General features: G+C 38.7%; 1 protein-coding gene across 2 annotated transcripts in view; it reads right to left on the minus strand.

The window, feature by feature from the left end:
• Window positions 1-22,551, minus strand: part of LONP1 (lon peptidase 1, mitochondrial) — a 147,459-nt gene that overhangs the window by 53,234 nt on the left and 71,674 nt on the right. For both annotated transcript variants that reach the window (XM_053703032.1, XM_053703030.1), the window contains exons 12-13: window positions 2,278-2,400; window positions 1,490-1,606 (exon numbers count right to left, since the gene is read on the minus strand). In XM_053703032.1, coding sequence (XP_053559007.1) covers window positions 1,490-1,606; window positions 2,278-2,400 — 240 coding nt within the window. The remainder of the gene's footprint in view (window positions 1-1,489; window positions 1,607-2,277; window positions 2,401-22,551) is intronic.

Here is a 22,551-nt window from a genome sequence, read left to right on the forward strand (position 1 = left end):
AACACTGTCAGAATCAGAATTTTCACCCTCAGAAGGAACATCCTCCGTAAAAGTATGAGAAGGATCAACCTGTATAGAAACTGCTGAAACAGGAACTTTACAATCTATTAAGTGTTTAGTTTTCCTCTTGCGTTTTCCTAAAACAGGAAAGGCAGATAAAGCTTCAGATACTGCAGAAGATATCTGAGCAGCAAAATCTGCAGGCAAATATACCCCACCAGGAGGTTGAGAGGAACTACAGGGCACTGCGTGTGACGCCATAGAGGCTTGGGACGTTTGAGAAGGCTGCAGCACTGCCTGAACAGCATTATCCTGAGAAACATTAGGCTCATAAGGCAATAATTTTTCTTTACATTGTAGCGTTAAACAAGTAGTACAAAATTGAAAAGGAGAAACAATTTGCGCCTCTAAACATAATAAACATTTATTAAAAACAATATCATCATTATCCATGTCCATAGCCAAGACAAATCAGCCCCAGGAAATAAATTTGAATAAAAGGACAACTGTCAGTTTAAGAAAAAAAAAGAAAAAAAAAAAAGGTTATAAAAAATAAACTAAAGTTTGACAACCTCAGCAGTACTGAGGTGCCTACCACAACTCCAGGAGACTTGAAGAGGACACAGAGAATGACAGGCAACTGCACATACACTGAGACAGACTGCAGCAACAACACAGAGATGCCGATCCGTTCCATATAACAAACACAAGTATCACATGACCAGCACATCCGGAAAAGTGCAGACAAGAAAAAAGGCGCAAAATGTTAAAAAGACATAGCAACAACTGTTACTACGCAAACAAAACAAACATTTGGCAAAAATAAAAAAATTAGCAACACCCGGTCCCAACGTGCAAATCCCATATCGCATAGTGCCTGTATACTGCCCCAAACTTCACCTCCTCCATTGACAGAGGCAAAGAGAATGACTGGGGATTATGGGGGGGGGAGTGGTATTTAACAGCTTTGCTGTGGTGCTCTTTGCCGCCTCCTGCTGGACAGGAGAGATATTCCCACTAGTAATTGATGACGTTGTGGACTCACCATATCTTAGAAAAGAAAATATTTTAGAATCCTAAATAAAATCAAAGAATGCAAAATATCTGATATCACTTACTGCATCAGAGAAATCAGGAACAAAAAGCAGTATTAGGACAATCACATAAAAAAATAATACGAATCCACAGATGACTAGATTAGACCAACTGGAAGCAGATGTGTATGTTCACATAATGCTTTTTCTTTTGACTTTGTGTTTTTTATGTTTGTTTGTTTTTTTGTGTGTTTTTTTTAACTATGGTTCTGCAATCCCTTCTACACCATAAACAAATCACTTTATAATTTTCTATTCTTTTGTATTATGTAACTTCAATGAATATGTGAAGATAGAAAAAAAACATAAAAAAAAAGAAATCACCTCACAAAGAAACTACATTGTTTTGTAAATTATGATACAGTTTTATTGCAAATGAACTGAAAGGGCCTCACCTCAGCTATGGCAAGCTTCTCCTGAGCAACATAACCAGAGATATTGATCATCTCCATTCGATCACGCAAAGGCTCTGGAATGGTTTCTGTGACATTGGCTGTGCATATGAAGAGAACCTATAAGGAGGAAGGACAAAGGTCACAGGGCTCTGACTACTGATGTCCCTCAGAATATAAAGATTTCAACACTTTTTCTACTCCCTGTAGACAACAAAAAGGACAGCTCATGTGGTTGATCTGCACATGTGCTGTCCTTTTTGTTGTCTTCATTGTCCACTAGAGACACACTTGGCCGGGAGTACCTGGAGTGGGTGAACTGACACACCCTACTATGTCAGTCTGCTTCCATTAGCACATTAAGGTGCTTACACCAAATGTGAGTACCCATTTGGCTTTGTCATACTAATTGTGATTACATGATTTGGTGGTTCTACAGTCTACACATAAGGCGCCCCTCTGTTCTCTTTTCTACCTTATTAATATAACAGTGTTGGTTATGCAAAACTGGGAAATGGACAATAAAGGGATTGTCTATCTTTCTAAAAAATAAAAATCCTGGAGTAGACTGTCCCTTTAACTAAGATCAAGTGTTGCTTTAACTTTACAGAGGCACTCTCCCAAATTCTGGAATGGCCCATTATTAACCAATCCATTCTTTTATTTATCCAAGAGTTCATAAGAGCTGTTGAACGTTTCAATAAAAGAAACCCAAAAGGAAGGCAATATTCCAGCGCGTCCAGCTACTCTATCTTTGCTATCATTATTAACACTGTTGTAAAAGGAATTACCTTGGACAAGTCAACAGATACATCCAGATAATGGTCAAGGAAGTTGGCATTTTGCTCTGGATCCAGTAGCTCCAAAAGAGCAGAAGACGGATCCCCCTGATATCCACGTCCAATCTTATCCACCTGAAGAAAAGAACAGAAGAAGATGATGGATTCTGGAAAAGACTAAAGTACAATGTATAAAGCTATAGTACAATGTATAAAGCTATAGTACAATGTATAAAGCTATAGTACAATGTATAAAGCTATAGTACAATGTATAAAGCTAAAGTACAATGTATAAAGCTAAAGTACAATGTATAAAGCTATAGTACAATGTATAAAGCTATAGTACAATGTATAAAGCTAAAGTACAATGTATAAAGCTAAAGTACAATGTATAAAGCTAAAGTACAATGTATAAAGCTAAAGTACAATGTATAAAGCTATAGTACAATGTATAAAGCTATAGTACAATGTATAAAGCTAAAGTACAATGTATAAAGCTATAGTACAATGTATAAAGCTAAAGTACAATGTATAAAGCTAAAGTACAATGATAGTAAAAATGATTGACTTTCATAATGCTTTGGTCTTTGTGTGCAGATAGCTTATTTTTAACCCATTTTAAAGGGACAGTAAAGTAAAAATTAAACTTTAATGATATAGAGCATGCAATTTCATACAACTTTCCAATTTACTTCTGTTATCAAATTTGTTTCATTCTCTTGGCATCTTTTATTGAAGAGTAAAACTAGATAGGCTTATAAGAGCTCAGGAGTGTGCACGTGTATTTAGTACTCTATGGCAGAAGTGTTTTGCAGCATTGTATAACAAAGCTACAAAGAAAAAAAAAGGCAAAAGCAGTGGAGCTAATGGAAGAGTAAGGCCAGAAGAACAAGTAACCTACCAATTTAAGGAAAGTCTCTGTGTGCTGTCAACTCAGAACATGTCTAGGTTCATTACAAAGCATAACATACTATTTTCTCTCATATTTATTGTGATAGCACACAAAAATCAGGTGAGAGGTCTTTACTAATGGATCTGTACCAAAGCAACGTGAATCAACTTAAAGGGACATGGAACCTCAGATTTTTCTTTCATGATTCAGATAGAAAATACAATTTTAAAACAACTTTCCGATTTCCTTCTATTATCTAATTTGCTTAACTATCTTGGCATCCTTTGATGAAGAAACAACAATGCACATGGGTGAGCCAATAACAAGTGGCATATTTGTGCATCCACCAATCAGCAGATCCTTGAGCATAACAATGTATGCTTTTCAGCAAAGGATACCAAGAGAATGAAACAAAATTAGATGACAGAAGTAAATTTGAAAGTTGCTTAAAATGGCAGGCTCTCTCTGAATCATTAAAGAAAAAAAATAGGGTTTAATGTCCCTTTAAGAGTGGGTCTATTTTTTTTTTTTTTTTTAAAGCTTAGGAGTATAATTGATTAATGAGGTAACAAATAGTAGGCAAGTACATCCAAGCAGTCAACATAAAATGTTTGACTGGAAATAGGAGGAGAAGAGAGGGCACTATAATATGGCCATTAAAGGGACATAATACTCAAATGCTAAATCACTTGAAACTGATGCAGTATAACTGTAAAAAGCTGACAGGAAAATATCCCCTGAGCATCTCTATGTAAAAAAGGAAGATATTTTACCTCACAATCTCCTCAGCTCAGCAGAGTAAGTTCTGTGTGAAACGTTATACTCAGCTGCTCCCAGTTGCAGGTAAAAAAAAAAAAAAAAAAATGAAGAAATGAACAGCAGCCAATCAACATCAGCAGTGCTGAGGTCATGAGCTCTTACTGTGATCTCATGAGATTTGACTTAACTCTCATGAGATTTCATAGTAAGCTTCCTTTACCTGATTGGTGAAATAATATGAGAGTGCACGAGGCTCATCCTTTCAGCTGTCCCAGGACAGACACACTAATATGCTGCTTAGAAATCCTTTACAATGGGATGTGGCTAATGAGGAATTCTTGAGGTAAAATATCTTTCTTTTTTACATAGAGATGTTCAGGAGATATTTTCTAGTCAGCTTTTTACAGCTATGCTGCATCACTTTCAAGTGTTTAAACATTTGGGTATTATGGCCCTTTAAGGTGGAGGTCTTAAAGGGTCATAAAACCTTACATTAGCAGCTCAATTTTGAAAATGAGAGGGATTTAAAGTTAATAGAATACACCAATTAGGAAACACCCACTCTCCTCATCTGGGAAACAGTGAAGATAAAGCTGCCTGGAGCATGTGATTTTTTTACTATTCTGGTAACACAGGATGTAGCTATTAGAGGATGAAAGCAAGTTTCTTTTTTTTTTTTTTTGTCTCCTTAAAGGGATAGTAAACCCAAAAACAAAATTTATGCTTACCTGATGAATTTCTTGGTTTCCGGGCATGGTGTGTCCACGACGTCATTCCAATTACTAGTGGGATATTCAACTCCTGGCCAGCAGGAGGACGCAAAGAGCACCCCAGCAAAGCTGTTAAAGGGACATTAAACCCTCCAAAAAATCTTTCATGATTCAGATAGAGAATACAATTTTTAAAAAGTTTCCAATTCACTTCTATAATTAAATTTATTTAATTCTCATGTTATTCTTTGTTGAAGAGATACCTAGGTAGGTAGCGTGCACATGCCTGAAGCACTACATGACAGGAAATAGTGCTGCCATCTAGTGCTCCTGCTTATGTATAACATTGTTGCAAAACTGCTGATATATAGTTCTGCAGACACATGCACACTCTTGAGCTTACATTTCTGCTTTTCAGCAAAGAATAACACAAAAATTAAGATTATTTGATAATAGAAGTAAATTAGAAAGTTGTTTAAAATGTTATGTTCTATCTATAACATGAAAGAAAAAAAATTGGGTTTTATGTCCCTTTAAGTGATAGAAGGATGAAAAAGGTGCCTGAGGTTTACTAAAAAAAAACTGCAGAATTATAATTAAAAGAGGTCGTGGACTCTCCATGCCCGGAAAGAAAGAAATTTATTAGGTAAGCATACATTTTGTTTTCTTTCCACAACACCATTCCAATTACTAGTGGGAACCAATACCCAAGCTAGAGGACACGGAATGAACAGGGAGGGAGAACAAGGCAGGAGGACCTAAACAGCAGGCACCGCTTGAAGAACCTTTCTCCCAAAAGAGGCCTCAGCTGAGGCAAAAGTATCAAATCTGTAGAATTTGTAAAAAGTATGCAGAGAGGACCATGTTGCTGCCTTGCAAATATGTTCCACAGAAACTTCATTTTTGAAAGCCCAAGAAGAGGAGACAGCACTAATGGAATGAGCCGTAATTCTCTCAGGAGGCTGCTGTCCAGCAGTGTCATAAGCAAAAGGAATCATACTTATTAACCAGAGGGAAAGAGAAGTGGAAGAGGCCTTCTGACCCTTATGCTTTCCAGAGAAAACAACAAACAGGGCAAAAGATTGCTGCAAATCTTTAGTAGCTTGTAGGTAAAACTTTACAGCACGCACAACATCCAATTTATGCAAAAGACGTTCCTTATGAGAAGAAGGATTAGGACAAAAAGAAGGAACAACAATATTCCTGATTAATGTTTTGATCCGACACCACCTTACGTAGAAAAACATAATTTATGTAAGAACTTACCTGATAAATTCATTTATTTCATATTAGCAAGAGTCCATGAGCTAGTGACGTATGGGATATACATTCCTACCAGGAGGGGCAAAGTCTCCCAAACCTCAAAATGCTATAAATACACCCCTCACCACACCCACAAATCAGTTTAACGAATAGCCAAGAAGTGGGGTGATAAGAAAAAAGTGCGAAAGCATAAAAAATAAGGAATTGGAATAATTGTGCTTTATACAAAAAAATCATAACCACCACAAAAAAGGGTGGGCCTCATGGACTCTTGCTAATATGAAAGAAATGAATCAGGTAAGTTCTTACATAAATTATGTTTTCTTTCATGTAATTAGCAAGAGTCCATGAGCTAGTGACGTATGGGATAATGACTACCCAAGATGTGGATCTTTCCACGCAAGAGTCACTAGAGAGGGAGGGATAAAATAAAGACAGCCAATTCCTGCTGAAAATAATCCACACCCAAAATAAAGTTTAAATGAAAACATAAGCAGAAGATTCAAACTGAAACAGCTGCCTGAAGTACTTTTCTACCAAAAACTGCTTCAGAAGAAGAAAACACATCACAATGGTAGAATTTAGTAAAAGTATGCAAAGAAGACCAAGTTGCTGCTTTGCAAATTTGATCAACCGAAGCTTCATTCCTAAACGCCCAGGAAGTAGAAACTGACCTAGTAGAATGAGCTGTAATCCTCTGAGGCGGAGTTATACCCGACTCAACATAGGCATGATGAATTAAAGATTTCAACCAAGATGCCAAAGAAATGGCAGAAGCTTTCTGGCCTTTTCTAGAACCGGAAAAGATGACAAATAGACTAGAAGTCTTTCGGAAAGTCTTAGTAGCTTCAACATAATATTTCAAAGCTCTAACTACATCCAAAGAATGCAATGATTTCTCCTTAGAATTCTTAGGATTAGGGCATAATGAAGGAACTACAATTTCTCTACTAATGTTGTTGGAATTCACAACCTTAGGTAAAAATTCAAAAGAAGTTCGCAACACTGCCTTATCCTGATGAAAAATCAGAAAAGGAGACTCACAAGAAAGAGCAGACAATTCAGAGACTCTTCTGGCAGAAGAGATGGCCAAAAGGAACAAAACTTTCCAAGAAAGTAATTTAATGTCCAATGAATGCATAGGTTCAAACGGAGGAGCTTGAAGAGCCCCCAGAACCAAATTCAAACTCCAAGGAGGAGAAATTGACTTAATGACAGGTTTAATACGAACCAAGGCTTGTACAAAACAATGAATATCAGGAAGATTAGCAATCTTTCTGTGAAAAAGAACAGAAAGAGCAGAGATTTGACCTTTCAAGGAACTTGAGGACAAACCTTTATCTAAACCATCCTGAAGAAACTGTAAAATTCTCGGAATTCTAAAAGAATGCCAGGAAAAATGATGAGAAAGACACCAAGAAATATAAGTCTTCCAGACTCTATAATATATCTCTCTAGATACAGATTTACGAGCCTGTAACATAGTATTAATCACAGAGTCAGAGAAACCTCTTTGACCAAGAATCAAGCGTTCAATCTCCATACCTTTAAATTTAAGGATTTGAGATCCTGATGGAAAAAAGGAGCTTGCGACAGAAGGTCTGGTCTTAACGGAAGAGTCCACGGTTGGCAAGAGGCCATCCGGACAAGATCCGCATACCAAAACCTGTGAGGCCATGCTGGAGCTACCAGCAGAACAAACGAGCATTCCTTCAGAATCTTGGAGATTACTCTTGGAAGAAGAACTAGAGGCGGAAAGATATAGGCAGGATGATGTATGCCACAGTTGTGACATTGTCTGTCTGAAAACAAATGAACGATTCTCTCTTCAGAAGAGGCCAGGACTGAAGAGCTCTGAAAATTGCACGGAGTTCCAAAATATTGATCGGTAATCTCTCCTCCTGAGATTCCCAAACCCCTTGTGCTGTCAGAGACCCCCACACAGCTCCCCAACCTGTAAGACTTGCATCTGTTGAAATTACAGTCCAGGTCGGAAGAACAAAAGAAGCCCCCTGAACTAAACGATGGTGATCTGTCCACCACGTCAGAGAATGTCGTACAATCGGTTTTAAAGATATTAATTGAGATATCTTTGTGTAACCCCTGCACCACTGGTTCAGCATACAGAGCTGAAGAGGCCGCATGTTAAAACGAGCAAAGGGGATCGCGTCCGATGCCGCAGTCATAAGACCTAGAATTTCCATGCATAAGGCTACCGAAGGGAAAGATTGTGACTGAAGGTTTCGACAAGCTGATATCAACTTTAGATGTCTCATGTCTATCAAAGATAGAGTCATGGATACTGAATCTATCTGAAAACCTAAAAAGGTTACCTAAGTCTGAGGAATCAACTTTTTGGTAAATTGATCCTCCAACCATGATGTTGAAGAAACAACACAAGTCGATTCGAATGAGATTCTGCTAAATATGAAGACTGAGCAAGTACCAAGATATCGTCCAAATAAGGAATACCACAATACCCTGTTCTCTGATTACAGACAGAAGGGCACCAAGAACCTTCGTAAAAAATTCTTGGAGCTGTAGCTAGGCCAAACGGCAGAGCCACAAACTGGTAATGCTTATCTAGGAAAGAGAATCTCAGAAACTGATAGTGATCTGGATGAATCGGAATATGCAGATATGCATCCTGTAAATCTATAGTAGACATATAATGCCCTTGTTGAACAAAAGGCAGGATAGTCCTTACAGTTACCATTTTGAATGTTGGTATCCTTCCATAACGATTCAATATTTTTAGATCCAGAACTGGTCTGAAGGAATTTTCCTTCTTTGGTACAATGAAGAGATTTGAATAAAACCCCAGTCCCTGTTCCAGAACTGGAACTGGCAAAATTACTCCAGTCAACTCTAGATCTGAAACACATTTCAGAAATGCTTGAGCCTTCGCTGGGTTTACTGGGACACGGGAAAGAAAAAATCTCTTTGCAGGAGGCCTTATCTTGAAGCCAATTCTGTACCCTTCTGAAACAATGTTCTGAATCCAAAGATTGTGAACGGAATTGATCCAAATTGATTAGAAAAAAACGTAATCTGCCCCCTACCAGCTGAGCTGGAATGAGGGCCGCACCTTCATGTGGACTTAGGAGCTGACTTTGATTTTCTAAAAGGCTTGGATTTATTCCAGACTGGAGATGGTTTCCAAACTGATACCGCTCCTGAGGATGAAGGATCAGGTTTTTGTTCCTTGTTGTGACAAAAGGAATGAAAACGATCATTACCCTGGAAAGAAAGGGAAAGCAGAGTAGACTTAGAAGACATAACAGCATTCCAAGTCTTAAGCCATAAAGCTCTTCTAGCTAAAATAGCTAGAGACATATACCTGACATCAACTCTAATGATATCAAAGATGGCATTACAAATAAAATTATTAGCATGTTGAAGAAAAAATGCTATGAGAATTATGATCTGTTACTTGTTGCGCTAAGGCTTCTAACCAAAAGATGAAGCTGCAGCAACATCCGCTAAAGGTATAGCAGGTCTAAGAAGATTACCTGAACACAAGTAAGCTTTTCTTAGAAAGGATTCAATTTTCCTATCTAAAGGATCCTTAAGGAAGTACCATCTGCCGTAGGAATAGTATGCTTAACAAGAGTAGAGACAGCCCCATCAACTTTAGGGATTTTGTCCCAAAACTCTAATCTGTCAGATGGCACAGGATATAATTGCTTAAAAACGTTTAGAAGGAGTAAATGAATTACCCAAATTATTCCATTCCCTGGAAATTACTTCAGAAATAGCACTAGGGACAGGAAAAACTTCTGGAATAACTACAGGAGATTTAAAAACCTTATCTAAACGTTTAGATTTAGTATCAAGAGGACCAGAATCCTCAATTTCTAATGCAATTAGGACTTTAAGTAAAGAACGAATAAATTTCATTTTAAATAAATATGAAGATTTATCAGCATCAACCTCTGAGACAGAATCCTCTGAACCAGAAGAACCATTATCAGAATCAGAATGATGATGTTCATTTAAAAATTCATCTGAAAAATGAGAAGTTTTAAAAGACTTTTTACATTTACTAGAAGGAGGAATAAAAGACATAGCCTTCTTAATGGATTTAAAAACAAAATCTCTTATGTTATCAGGAACACTCTGAGTATTAGATGTTGACAGAACAGCAACAGGTAATGTAACAGTACTTAAAGGAAATATCTGCATAAACAGTTTGTCATGACAAAACAGTACAAACAACAGCTGGAGGAACAGATACCATAAGTTTACAGTAGATACACTTAGCTTTGGTAGCTCCAGCCCCAGTCAGGGATATTCCAGAAGTATCTTCTGACTCAGCTTCAACGTGGGACATCTTGCAATATGTAATAGAAAAAACAACATATAAAGCAAAATTGATCAAATTCCTTAAATGACAGTTTCAGGAATGGGAAAAAAATGCCAGTGAATAAGCTTCTAGCAACCAGAAGCAAAAAAATCAATGAGACTTAAATAATGTGGAGACAAAAATGACGCCACATCCGGAACGCCGACACTTTTGGCGCAAAAGAACGTCAAAAATGACGCAACTTCCGGCGACACGTATGACGCCGGAAACAGAAAATAATTTTTGCGCCAAAAAGTCTGCGCCAAGAATGACGCAATAAAATGAAGCATTTTCAGCCCCCGCGAGCCTAACAGCCCACAGGGAAAGTCAAATTTTTAAGGTAAGAAAAAAATGAATTATTCATATGCATTATCCCAAATATGAAACTGACTGTCTGAAATAAGGAATGTTGAACATCCTGAGTCAAGGCAAATAAATGTTTGAATACATATATTTAGAACTTTATATAAAAAGTGCCCAACCATAGCTTAGAGTGTCACAGAAAATAAGACTTACTTACCCCAGGACACTCATCTACATGTAGTAGAAAGCCAAACCAGTACTGAAACGAGAATCAGTAGAGGAAATGGTATATATAAGAGTATATCGTCGATCTGAAAAGGGAGGTAAGAGATGAATCTCTACGACCGATAACAGAGAACCTATGAAATAGACCCCGTAGAAGGAGATCACTGCATTCAAATAGGCAATACTCTCCTCACATCCCTCTGACATTCACTGCACGCTGAGAGGAAAACCGGGCTCCAACCTGCTGCGGAGCGCATATCAACGTAGAATCTAGCACAAACTTACTTCACCACCTCCATAGGAGGCAAAGTTTGTAAAAACTGATTTGTGGGTGTGGTGAGGGGTGTATTTATAGGCATTTTGAGGTTTGGGAAACTTTGCCCCTCCTGGTAGGAATGTATATCCCATACGTCACTAGCTCATGGACTCTTGCTAATTACATGAAAGAAATCCCAATTTAGTACGAAGGACCGCCTTATCTGCATAAAAAAATAAGGTACTGGGAATCACACTGCAGAGCTGAAAGCTCAGAAACCCTGCAAGCGAAATAAATAGCAAGGAGAAACAAAACCTTCCAAGATAATAGCTTTATATCAACAACATGCATCAGCTCAAACAGAGCCTGCTGCAAAACTTTAAGAAAACATAATTTATGTAAGAACTTACCTGATAAATTCATTTCTTTCATATTAGCAAGAGTCCATGAGCTAGTGACGTATGGGATATACATTCCTACCAGGAGGGGCAAAGTTTCCCAAACCTCAAAATGCCTATAAATACACCCCTCACCACACCCACAAATCAGTTTAACGCATAGCCAAGAAGTGGGGCGATAAGAAAAAAGTGCGAAAGCATAAAAAATAAGGAATTGGAATAATTGTGCTTTATACAAAAAAATCATAACCACCACAAAAAAGGGTGGGCCTCATGGACTCTTGCTAATATGAAAGAAATGAATTTATCAGGTAAGTTCTTACATAAATTATGTTTTCTTTCATGTAATTAGTAAGAGTCCATGAGCTAGTGACGTATGGGATAATGAATACCCAAGATGTGGATCTTCCACGCAAGAGTCACTAGAGAGGGAGGGATAAAATAAAGACAGCCAATTCCGCTGAAAATAATCCACACCCAAAACAAAGTTTAAATCTTATAATGAAAAAAACTGAAATTATAAGCAGAAGAATCAAACTGAAACAGCTGCCTGAAGTACTTTTCTACCAAAAACTGCTTCAGAGGAAGAAAACACATCAAAATGGTAGAATTTAGTAAAAGTATGCAAAGAAGACCAAGTTGCTGCTTTGCAAATCTGATCAACCGAAGCTTCATTCCTATACGCCCAGGAAGTAGAAACTGACCGAGTAGAATGAGCTGTAATCCTTTGAGGCAGAGTTTTACCCGACTCGACATAAGCAAGATGAATCAAAGACTTTAACCAAGACGCCAAAGAAATGGCAGAGGCCTTCTGACCTTTCCTAGAACTGGAAAAGATAACAAATAGACTAGAAATCTTTCGGAAATTTTTAGTAGCTTCAACATAATATTTCAAAGCTCTAACTACATCCAAAGAATGCAACGATCTTTCCTTAGAATTCTTAGGATTAGGACATAATGAAGGAACCACAATTTCTCTACTAATGTTGTTAGAATTCACAACCTTAGGTAAAAATTTAAAAGAAGTTCGCAACACCGCCTTATCCTGATGAAAAATCAGAAAAGGAGACTCACAAGAAAGAGCAGACAATTCAGAGACTCTTCTAGCAGAAGAGATGGCCAAAAGAAACAAAACTTTCCAAGAAAGTAAGTTAATGTCCAGCGAATGCATAGGTTCAAACGGAGGAGCTTGAAGAGCCCCCAGAACCAAATTCAAACTGCAAGGAGGAGAAATTGACTTAATAACAGGTTTTATACGAACCAAAGCTTGTACAAAACAATGAATATCAGGAAGACTAGCAATCTTTCTGTGAAAAAGAACAGAAAGAGCAGAGATTTGTCCTTTCAAGGAACTTGCAGACAAACCTTTATCCAAATCATCCTGAAGAAACTGTAAAATTCTAGGAATTCTAAAAGAATGCCAAGAAAAATGATGAGAAAAACACCAAGAAATGTAAATCTTCCAGACTCGATAATATATCTTCCTAGATACAGATTTACGAGCCTGTAACATAGTATTAATCACAGAGTCAGAGAAACCTCTATGACTGAGAAGCAAGCGTTCAATCTCCATACCTTCAAATTTAAGGATTTGAGATCCTAATGGAAAAAAGGACCTTGCGATAGAAGGTCTGGTCTTAACGGAAGAGTCCACGGTTGGCAAGTAGCCATCCGGACAAGATCCGCATACCAAAACCAGTGAGGCCATGCTGGAGCCACCAGCAGAACAAACGAACACTCCTTTAGAATCTTGGAAATCACTCTTGGAAGAAGAACTAGAGGCGGGAAGATATAGGCAGGATGATACTTCCAAGGAAGTGACAATGCATCCACTGCCTCCGCCTGAGGATCCCTGGATCTGGACAGATACCTGGGAAGCTTCTTGTTTAGATGAGAAGCCATCAGATCTATATCTGGAAGTCCCCACATTTGAACAATCTGAAGAAACACCTCTGGGTGAAGAGACCATTCGCCCGGATGTAACGTTTGGCGACTGAGATAATCCGCTTCCCAATTGTCTATACCTGGGATATGAACCGCAGAAATTAGACAGGAGCTGGATTCCGCCCATACCAGTATTCGAGATACTTCTTTCATAGCCAGAGGACTGTGAGTCCCTCCTTGATGATTGACATATGCCACGGTTGTGACATTGTCCGTCTGAAAACAAATGAACGACTCTCTCTTTAGAAGAGGCCACGACTGAAGAGCTCTGAAAATTGCACGGAGTTCCAAAATGTTGATTGGTAATCTCACCTCCTGAGATTCCCAAACCCCTTGTGCTGTCAGAGACCCCCAAACAGCTCCCCAACCTGTCAGACTTGCAGCTGTTGAAATCACAGAACAGGTCGGAAGAACAAAAGAAGCCCCCTGAACTAAACGATGGTGGTCTGTCCACCACGTCAGAGAGTGTCGTACAATCGGTTTTAAAGATATTAATTGAGATATCTTTGTATAATCCCTGCACCACTGGTTCAGCATACAGAGCTGAAGAGGTCGCATGTGAAAACGAGCAAAGGGGATCGCGTCCGATGCAGCAGTCATAAGACCTAGAATTTCCATGCATAAGGCTACCGAAGGGAATGATTGAGACTGAAGGTTTCGACAAGCTGAAACCAATTTTAGACGTCTCTTGTCTGTCAGAGACAGAGTCATGGACACTGAATCTATCTGGAAACCCAAAAAGGTTACCCTTGTCTGAGGAATCAATGACATTTTTGGTAAATTGATCCTCCAACCATGTTCTCGAAGAAACAATACAAGTCGATTCGTATGAGATTCTGCTAAATGTGAAGACTGAGCAAGTACCAAGATATCGTCCAAATAAGGAAATACCACAATACCCTGTTCTCTGATTACAGACAGAAGGGCACCGAGAACCTTTGTAAAAATCCTTGGAGCTGTTGCTAGGCCAAACGGCAGAGCCACAAACTGGTAATGCTTGTCTAGGAAAGAGAATCTCAGAAACTGATAGTGATCTGGATGAATCGGAATATGCAGATATGCATCCTGTAAATCTATTGTGGACATATAATGCCCTTGCTGAACAAAAGGCAGAATAGTCCTTATAGTTACCATTTTGAATGTTGGTATCCTTACATAATGATTCAATATTTTTAAATCCAGAACTGGTCTGAAGGAATTCTCCTTCTTTGGTACAATGAAGAGATTTGAATAAAACCCCAGCCCCTGTTCCAGAACTGGAACTGGCATAATTACTCCAGCCAACTCTAGATCTGAAACACATTTCAGAAATGCTTGAGCCTTCACTGGATTTACTGGGACACGGGAAAGAAAAAAATCTTCTTGCAGGAGGCCTTATCTTGAAGCCTATTCTGTACCCTTGTGAAACAATGTTCTGAATCCAAAGATTGTGAATCGAATTGATCCAAATTTCTTTGAAAAATCGTAATCTGCCCCCTACCAGCTGGGCTGGAATGAGGGCCGCATTTTCATGTTGACTTGGGAGCTGGCTTTGGCTTTCTAAAAGGCTTGGATTTATTCCAGACTGGAGATGGTTTCCAAACTGATACCGCTCCTGTAGGGGAAGGATCAGGCTTTTGTTCCTTATTGTGACGAAAGGAACGAAAACTATTAGTAGACCTAAATTTACCTTTAGATTTTTTATTCTGTGGTAAAAAAGTTCCTTTCCCCCCAGTAACAGTTGAAATAATAGAATCCAACTGTGAACCAAATAATTTATTACCCTGGAAAGAAAGGGAAAGCAAAGTTGACTTAGAAGACATATCAGCATTCCAAGTTTAAAGCCATAAAGCTCTTCTAGCTAAAATAGCTAGAGACATATACCTGACATCAACCCTAATGATATCAAAGATGGCATCACAAATAAAATTATTAGCATGTTGAAGAAGATTAACAATGCTATGAGAATTATGATCTGTTACTTGTTGCGCTAAAGCTTCCAACCAAAAAATTGAAGCTGCAGCAACATCCGCTAAAGATATATAGCAGGTCTAAGAAGATTACCTGAACATAAGTAAGCTTTTCTTAGAAAGGATTCAATTTTCCTATCTAAAGGATCCTTAAAGGAAGTACCATCTGCCGTAGGAATAGTAGTACGTTTAGCAAGAGTAGAGATAGCCCCATCAACCTTAGGGATTTTGTCCCAAAACTCTAATCTGTCAGATGGCACAGGATATAATTGCTTAAAACGTTTAGAAGGAGTAAAATAATTACCCAAATTATTCCATTCCCTGGAAATTACTTCAGAAATAGCATCAGGGACAGGAAAAACTTCTGGAATAACTACAGGAGATTAAAAACCTTATTTAAATGTTTAGATTTAGTATCAAGAGGACCAGATTCCTCTACTTAAAGAAGTCTTAATTGCATTAGAAATAAAGAACGAATAAATTCCATTTTGAATAAATATGAAGATTTATCAGCATCAACCTCTGAAACAGAATCCTCTGAACCAGAGGAATCATTATCAGAATCAGAATGATGATGTTCATTTAAAAATTCATCTGAAAAATGAGAAGTTTTAAAAGACTTTTTACATTTACTAGAAGGAGGAATAACAGACATAGCCTTCTTAATGGATTTAGAAACAAAATCTCTTATGTTAACAGGAACACTCTGAGTATTAGATGTTGATGGAACAGCAACAGGTAATGTAACATTACTAAAGGAAATATTCTCTGCATTAACAAGTTTGTCATGACATTCATTACAAACAACAGCTGGAGGAACAGATACCACAAGTTTACAGCAAATACACTTAACTTTGGTAGATCCAGCATCAGGCAGCGATTTTCCAGAAGTATCTTCTGATTCAGGGTCAATCTGAGACATCTTGCAATATGTGATAGAAAAAACAACATATAAAGCAAAAATGATCAAATTCCTTAAATGACAGTTTCAGGAATGGGAAAATGCCAGTGAACAAGCTTCTAGCAACCAGAAGCAAATAAACAATGAGACTTAAATAATGTGGAGACAATGACGCCCATATTTTTTAGCGCCAAAAAAGACGCCCACATTATTTGGTGCCTAAATGCCTTTAGCGCCAAAAATGACGCCACATCCGGTAACGCCGACACTTTTGGCGCAAAAACGTCAAAAATGACGCAACTTCCGGTGACAAGTATGACGCCGGAAATAACAAAGAAATTTTTTTGCGCCAAAAAAGTCCGCGCCAAGAATGACGCAATAAAATGAAGCATTTTCAGCCCCCGCGAGCCTAACAGCCCACAGGGAAAAAAAGTCAAATTTTAAGGTAAGAAAAAAATTGATTATTCAAATGCATTATCCCAAATAATGAAACTGACTGTCTGAAATAAGGAATATTGAACATCCTGAATCAAGGCAAATAAATGTTTAAACACAAATATTTAGATCTTTATATAAAAGTGCCCAACCATAGCTTAGAGTGTCACAAAAAATAAGACTTACTTACCCCAGGACACTCATCTACATGTAGTAGAAAGCCAAACCAGTACTGAAACGAGAATCAGTAGAGGTAATGGTATATATAAGAGTATATCGTCGATCTGAAAAGGGAGGTAAGAGATGAATCTCTACGACCGATAACAGAGAACCTATGAAATAGACCCCGTAGAAGGAGATCATTGAATTCAAATAGGCAATACTCTCTTCACATCCCTCTGACATTCACTGCACGCTGAGAGGAAAACCGGGCTCCAACCTGCTGCGGAGCGCATATCAACGTAGAATCTAGCACAAACTTACTTCACCACCTCCACGGGAGGCAAAGTTTGTAAAACTGATTTGTGGGTGTGGTGAGGGGTGTATTTATAGGCATTTTGAGGTTTGGGAAACTTTGCCCCTCCTGGTAGGAATGTATATCCCATACGTCACTAGCTCATGGACTCTTGCTAATTACATGAAAGAAATAAGATAAGACTCCAAGTAGGAGCAACAGGTTTAAACACAGGCCTGATTCTGACCAGGGCCTGAACAAAAACTGAACATCTGGTAAATCTGCCAGACGTTTGTGCAAAAGAATAGGCAGAGGAGAAATCTGACCCTTCAGAGTACTGACTGACAACCCTTTCTCCAGGCCATCCTGAAGAAACAATAAAATTCAGGGATCCTCACCCGACTCCAGGAGAAGCCCTTAGTTTCGCACCAAAAAAAAAGATTTACGCCATATCTTATGGTAAATCCTGCGAGCAACAGGTTTACGAGTCTGATGCATATTATCAATGACCACTTCCAAAAAAACACGTCTAGATAGAACTAGGTGTTCAATCTCCAAGTAATCAGCTTCAGAGAAACCAGATTTGGATGGAGGAATGGACCCTGAGTAAGAAGGCTCTTCCTCAGAGGTAACCTCCAAGCTGGAAGAGATGACATCTTCACCAGATCCGCAAACCAGATCCTGCGAGGCCATGCAGGAGCTTTTAGAATCACGGACGCTCTCTCCTGCTTAATACGAGCAATGACTCGTGCAAGGAGAGCAAATGGAGGAAACAGGTATGCTAGAACGAAATCCCAAGGGTCCGCCAGAACATCTATCAGTGCGGCCTGAAGATCTCTAGACCTTAAACTGTACCTTGGAAGCTTGGTGTTCTGACGAGACGCCATCAGATCCAACTCCGGAACCCCCCACTTGAGGGATAACCTGGAGAACACATCCAGATGGAGAGCCCACTCCCCAGGATGAAAAGTCTGTCTGCTCAGAAAATCCGCCTCCCAATTGTCCACTCCTGGAATGTGGATGGCAGATAGGAGACAATCGTGAGCTTCCGCCCACTGCAAAATGAGAGTCACCTCCTTCATGGCCAAGGAACTCAGAGTTCATCCTGGTTGATGTAAGTCACTGAGGTGATGTTGTCCGACTGGAATCTGATAAACCGGAAAAAAGATCATTGGAGGCCAAGCTGTCAAATTAATGAAGATTGCTTCCAACTTCAAGATGTTTATGGGAAGAGAAGACTCCTCCCAGGACCACAGACTGAGTCTTTAGAGAGCCCCAAACTACTCCCCAGCCCAACAGAATGGTGGTCGTGGTCACAAATCCCCAGGAAAGTCTCAGAAAGCAAGTCCCCCAAGACAGAAGTTCCTGTGAAATCTATCCAGAGAGATAGACTCTTGTAAGGAGGATTCCGATCTATCCTCTAGTTAAAAACTAGGCGACTATGCAAGAGAACTGAATGGTCTCCGTTCCATTTAATGAGCATGCATAGTTGCCGAAGTCTCAGACGGAACAGAGGTAAAGGAATGATGTCTATGGCAGTAACTCATCAGACCAAACACCATGCATTGAACCACAGATGGACGAATAGCAGAATGGAGAGAAAGGCACAAAGAAAGAAGTTGATTTTCTGACATCCGTCAGAAAAATCTTCATGGACAGGGAAAATATGATTTTCCCTAAGAAACACACCCTTGAAGTTGAAACAAGGGAACTCTCTTCCAGGTTCACTTTCCACCAGTGTGAACATAGAATCTCAGTAGATGAAAAAATTACGCCTGAAACAAGATGCCGTCTAGGTAAGGCTCCACTTCAACTCCCAAAAGAGCCCCCAGAACCCTGTAAATATTCTGGGAGCCGAGGCAAGACCAAACTTAAGTGCAACAAAATGGAAATGCTTGTCCAGAAAGGCAAACCTCAGAAACTGGTGATGATCCCTGTGAATGGGAACATGAAGATATGTGTCCTTCAGGTCTATGGTCATCATGAACTTGCCTTCCTGAACCAATGGAATAATGGAATTAATATTTTCCATCTTGAAGGACGGAACCCCAGGGAATTTGTTGAGACACTTTAGGACTAGGATGGGACGGAAAAATTCCCTCCTTTTTGGGAACCACAAATAGATTTGAATAAAATTCTTGACCCTGTTTCTGTACAGGAACCGGAATATTACCCCCAGGGAGAATAGGTCCTCTACGCAGATTAAGAAGGCCTTCCTCTTACCGGTTTGTGGATAGTTGTAACCGGAGAAAACTGTCCCTTGGAAGGCCAGACTTTAATCATATACTGAAACCCTGGGATACTATATCCATGACCCATGAGTCTGGGACATCTCTGTATCCAGTCATGCTGAAAAAGAGAACAAAATGTCCCAGACACAGCAGAACTCGCCTCAACTTGAGGGAGATAAAAATAGTGCCCTAACCAAGTAGGGAAACCTAAAAAGAAAACTATACAGTTTAACATATGACACAGACCCTTTTAGGAATCACCTCAATATGAGAAGATATAAGGAATAAAGTCTTTACTATTTCATGCATCGTCCTATATGTCACATTTATATTATCATGTAGACTTCAGCAAATTATCTCAGTTAAGGATAAATAAACAAGGTGAGAAATAGTCTCCTCAATATGAAAGGACATATGCCTGAGCAAACAAGTCTTAGAAAATATGCTATAAAAAGGACAATAACCTATTTAAAAATCCTTAAAGGGACACTGAACCCAAATTTTTTCTTTCATGGTTCAGACAGAGCATGAAATTTTAAGCAACTTTCTAATTCACTCCTATTATCAATTTTTCTTTGTTCTCCTGCTATCTTTATTTAAAAAGCAGGATTGTGATGCATAGGAGCTGGACCATTTTTTATTGAGAACCTGGGTTATGCTTGCTTATTGGTGGGAAGATGTAAGCCTCCAATAAGCAAGCGCTATCCATGGTGCTGAACCTAAAATGGGCTGGCTGCTAAGATTTACATTCCTGCTTTTAAAATAAAGATAGCAAGAGAACAAAGAAAAATTGATAATAGGAGTAAGTTCATGCTCTGTCTGAATCATGAAAGAAAAAAAGTTGGGTTCAGTGTCCCTTTAAACAAAAAGGATCATTTAATAGAAGGAAAATAATAAGCAACCATAGAACTCTGATATAAGTAAATATGGCAGCATCAAGGTTCCTTAGAAAAACTAAGAAAATTGGACGCATACTACATAATACCCACAAAGGTAAAAAACAAGTTAGAAGAAAAATATTGTAATCTATACATGGAAAACTCTAAACCAGAGGAATGTATCACATCTGTGGAACATCAGAGAATCAATTTAGGTAACCTATTCTTTAAAGAAATTAAGATATATGTAGCAGTCAAACTACATGAACTGCCACAAGATGTCAGCAAAGGATAAGAAATCCCACATACTCAAAAGATCTATGAAAAAGGTAGAAAAATAGTACTCCTACATTACAAGTAATTTAGCAGATCAATGCTAATACCATGGCTTAAAATGCCCAGAAGACAAGAGGAAATATAAGCAAAACCTAAGGCTTATATTCACATCCAGAATATACCCTTACTGAAGACAGAAAGGGTGCTCAAAACTTTTAGATAATATACACACACATTAAATAAATGACAAGTAAGCGAACATAATGGAGAAAATGCTAAGTTGCATAAACCAAGTATACGAAAAGGTCTCTTTCCACATAACATGAGTATGAAATCACATTTAGAGAGAAAAAATTTTGCAAATCCCATCGGCACACATAATCAATTTAGAATAGGATATTGAAAGTTCATATAAGAAAGACGCAACAAGCAATCACATGTGACACTTAAGCTTTTGTACTTCACAAAAAGCGGAGCCAAAAGGAAGCGGGTCCTAAAATATTATCACCCTACAGTCCGTGGCTTGAAAATAATAGAGCCCTGTATCACATCTGAATCATTTCCTTCTCTGTATGGCATTGCGCATATGCCGCAAATCGCCCAAGCGTTCATGACTGATCAAAGGACTATGTAATAAAGTCCGCCTACGGAGTTGATAGCCAAAAACTTACTAGAAGTTCATTACCTCCTCCTAGAGCTTACTAACGCTAGTAGAATATTGGAGTGAGTTGAGAAGAGAGACAACCATTCATCAAAACGGTGGCTCTAAGTATTTCCTTTGACTTGAAAAGTCTAAAAAAACGGCAAGGTGCGGAATGCCGGTATCTGTCCCTAAAAAAACGCAAGCTGGTTATACCACCGCAATTGTGAAGGGGGACAGAGATAATAGCAGCTAAGGAAAAACGTTAGCCATTATAGCCTGTGCAGTTAGGGTGAAAAAACAAGCGAGCATAGCAATACTGTGACCCAGTAAAGTAAAAACACATTATTAACCATAAAAACTGAATATGCAGGGAAATAAAAAGCGAGGGACAATATCAAACAGCTTATGATACCCAGTCCCAACACACCATGAAGCCTTGGTCTATCCTGTACATTAGACCGGCATGGGGGCGGCAAAAATCCCTGTCTTAGTTAACTGCTCAGCTGCAAATATCCCAAACTATGCGGATATATATGAAATGATATACAAACCCCTCCTGAGTGTGGCAGGTCCCACTAGGTCCCTGATCTTCCCAAGCCTCCTGAATGTTTAAATATAACAGAAAAGTCACAGCAGCTGCAGGTTTGATAGCCTCATTCGACCTGAGGAAGAAGAAAGAACAGAGTAACCAACCCTGGCTTTCTATGAAGGGGTAGCAATAATGTTAGAAATAAAGCAAAGACAACCTCTCCGCTTTCTAACTGCTAATAGCCATCATTACTCTTACTAAAGAGATTGACATGGACACAGAATAGCCCGTAATCCTTGCTTGAAGGGAAAAGTACCCATAAATGGATTAAATATCTTCAGACACCATCTTCGCACATCCTCCATTGACAGAGTCTAAGAGAATGACTGGGGATTATGGGTAAGGGAAGTTACACTTAACAACTTTGCTGGGGTGCTCTTTGCCTCCTCCTGCTGGTCAGGATTTAAATATCCCACTAGTAATTGGAATGACGTCATGGACTCTCCATGCCATAGGAAAGAAATTTTATTTATGATTCAGATAGAACATACATTTTTAAACAACGTTACAATTTACTTCTGTTATTAAATGTGCTTCATTCTCTTGTTATCCTTTGCTGAAGGAAGAGTATTGCACTACTGACAGCTAGCTGATCACATCTAGTTAGCCAATCACAAGAGACAAATGTGTGCAAGCACCAATTAGCAGCAGCTCCCACTAGTGTATATGTGCGTATTCATTTTTAACAAGGGATACTAAGAAAACGACGCACATTTAAAAATAGAAGTGAATTTAAAAGTGTGTTAAAATGACCTGCTCCATCTGAATCATGCAGGTTTAATGTTGACTTTACTATACCTTTAAGGAACACTATATTCTAGAGTGCATAGGGTTG

This window comes from Bombina bombina, chromosome 2, assembly GCF_027579735.1.
Source record: "Bombina bombina isolate aBomBom1 chromosome 2, aBomBom1.pri, whole genome shotgun sequence".
Lineage (NCBI taxonomy): Eukaryota > Metazoa > Chordata > Amphibia > Anura > Bombinatoridae > Bombina > Bombina bombina.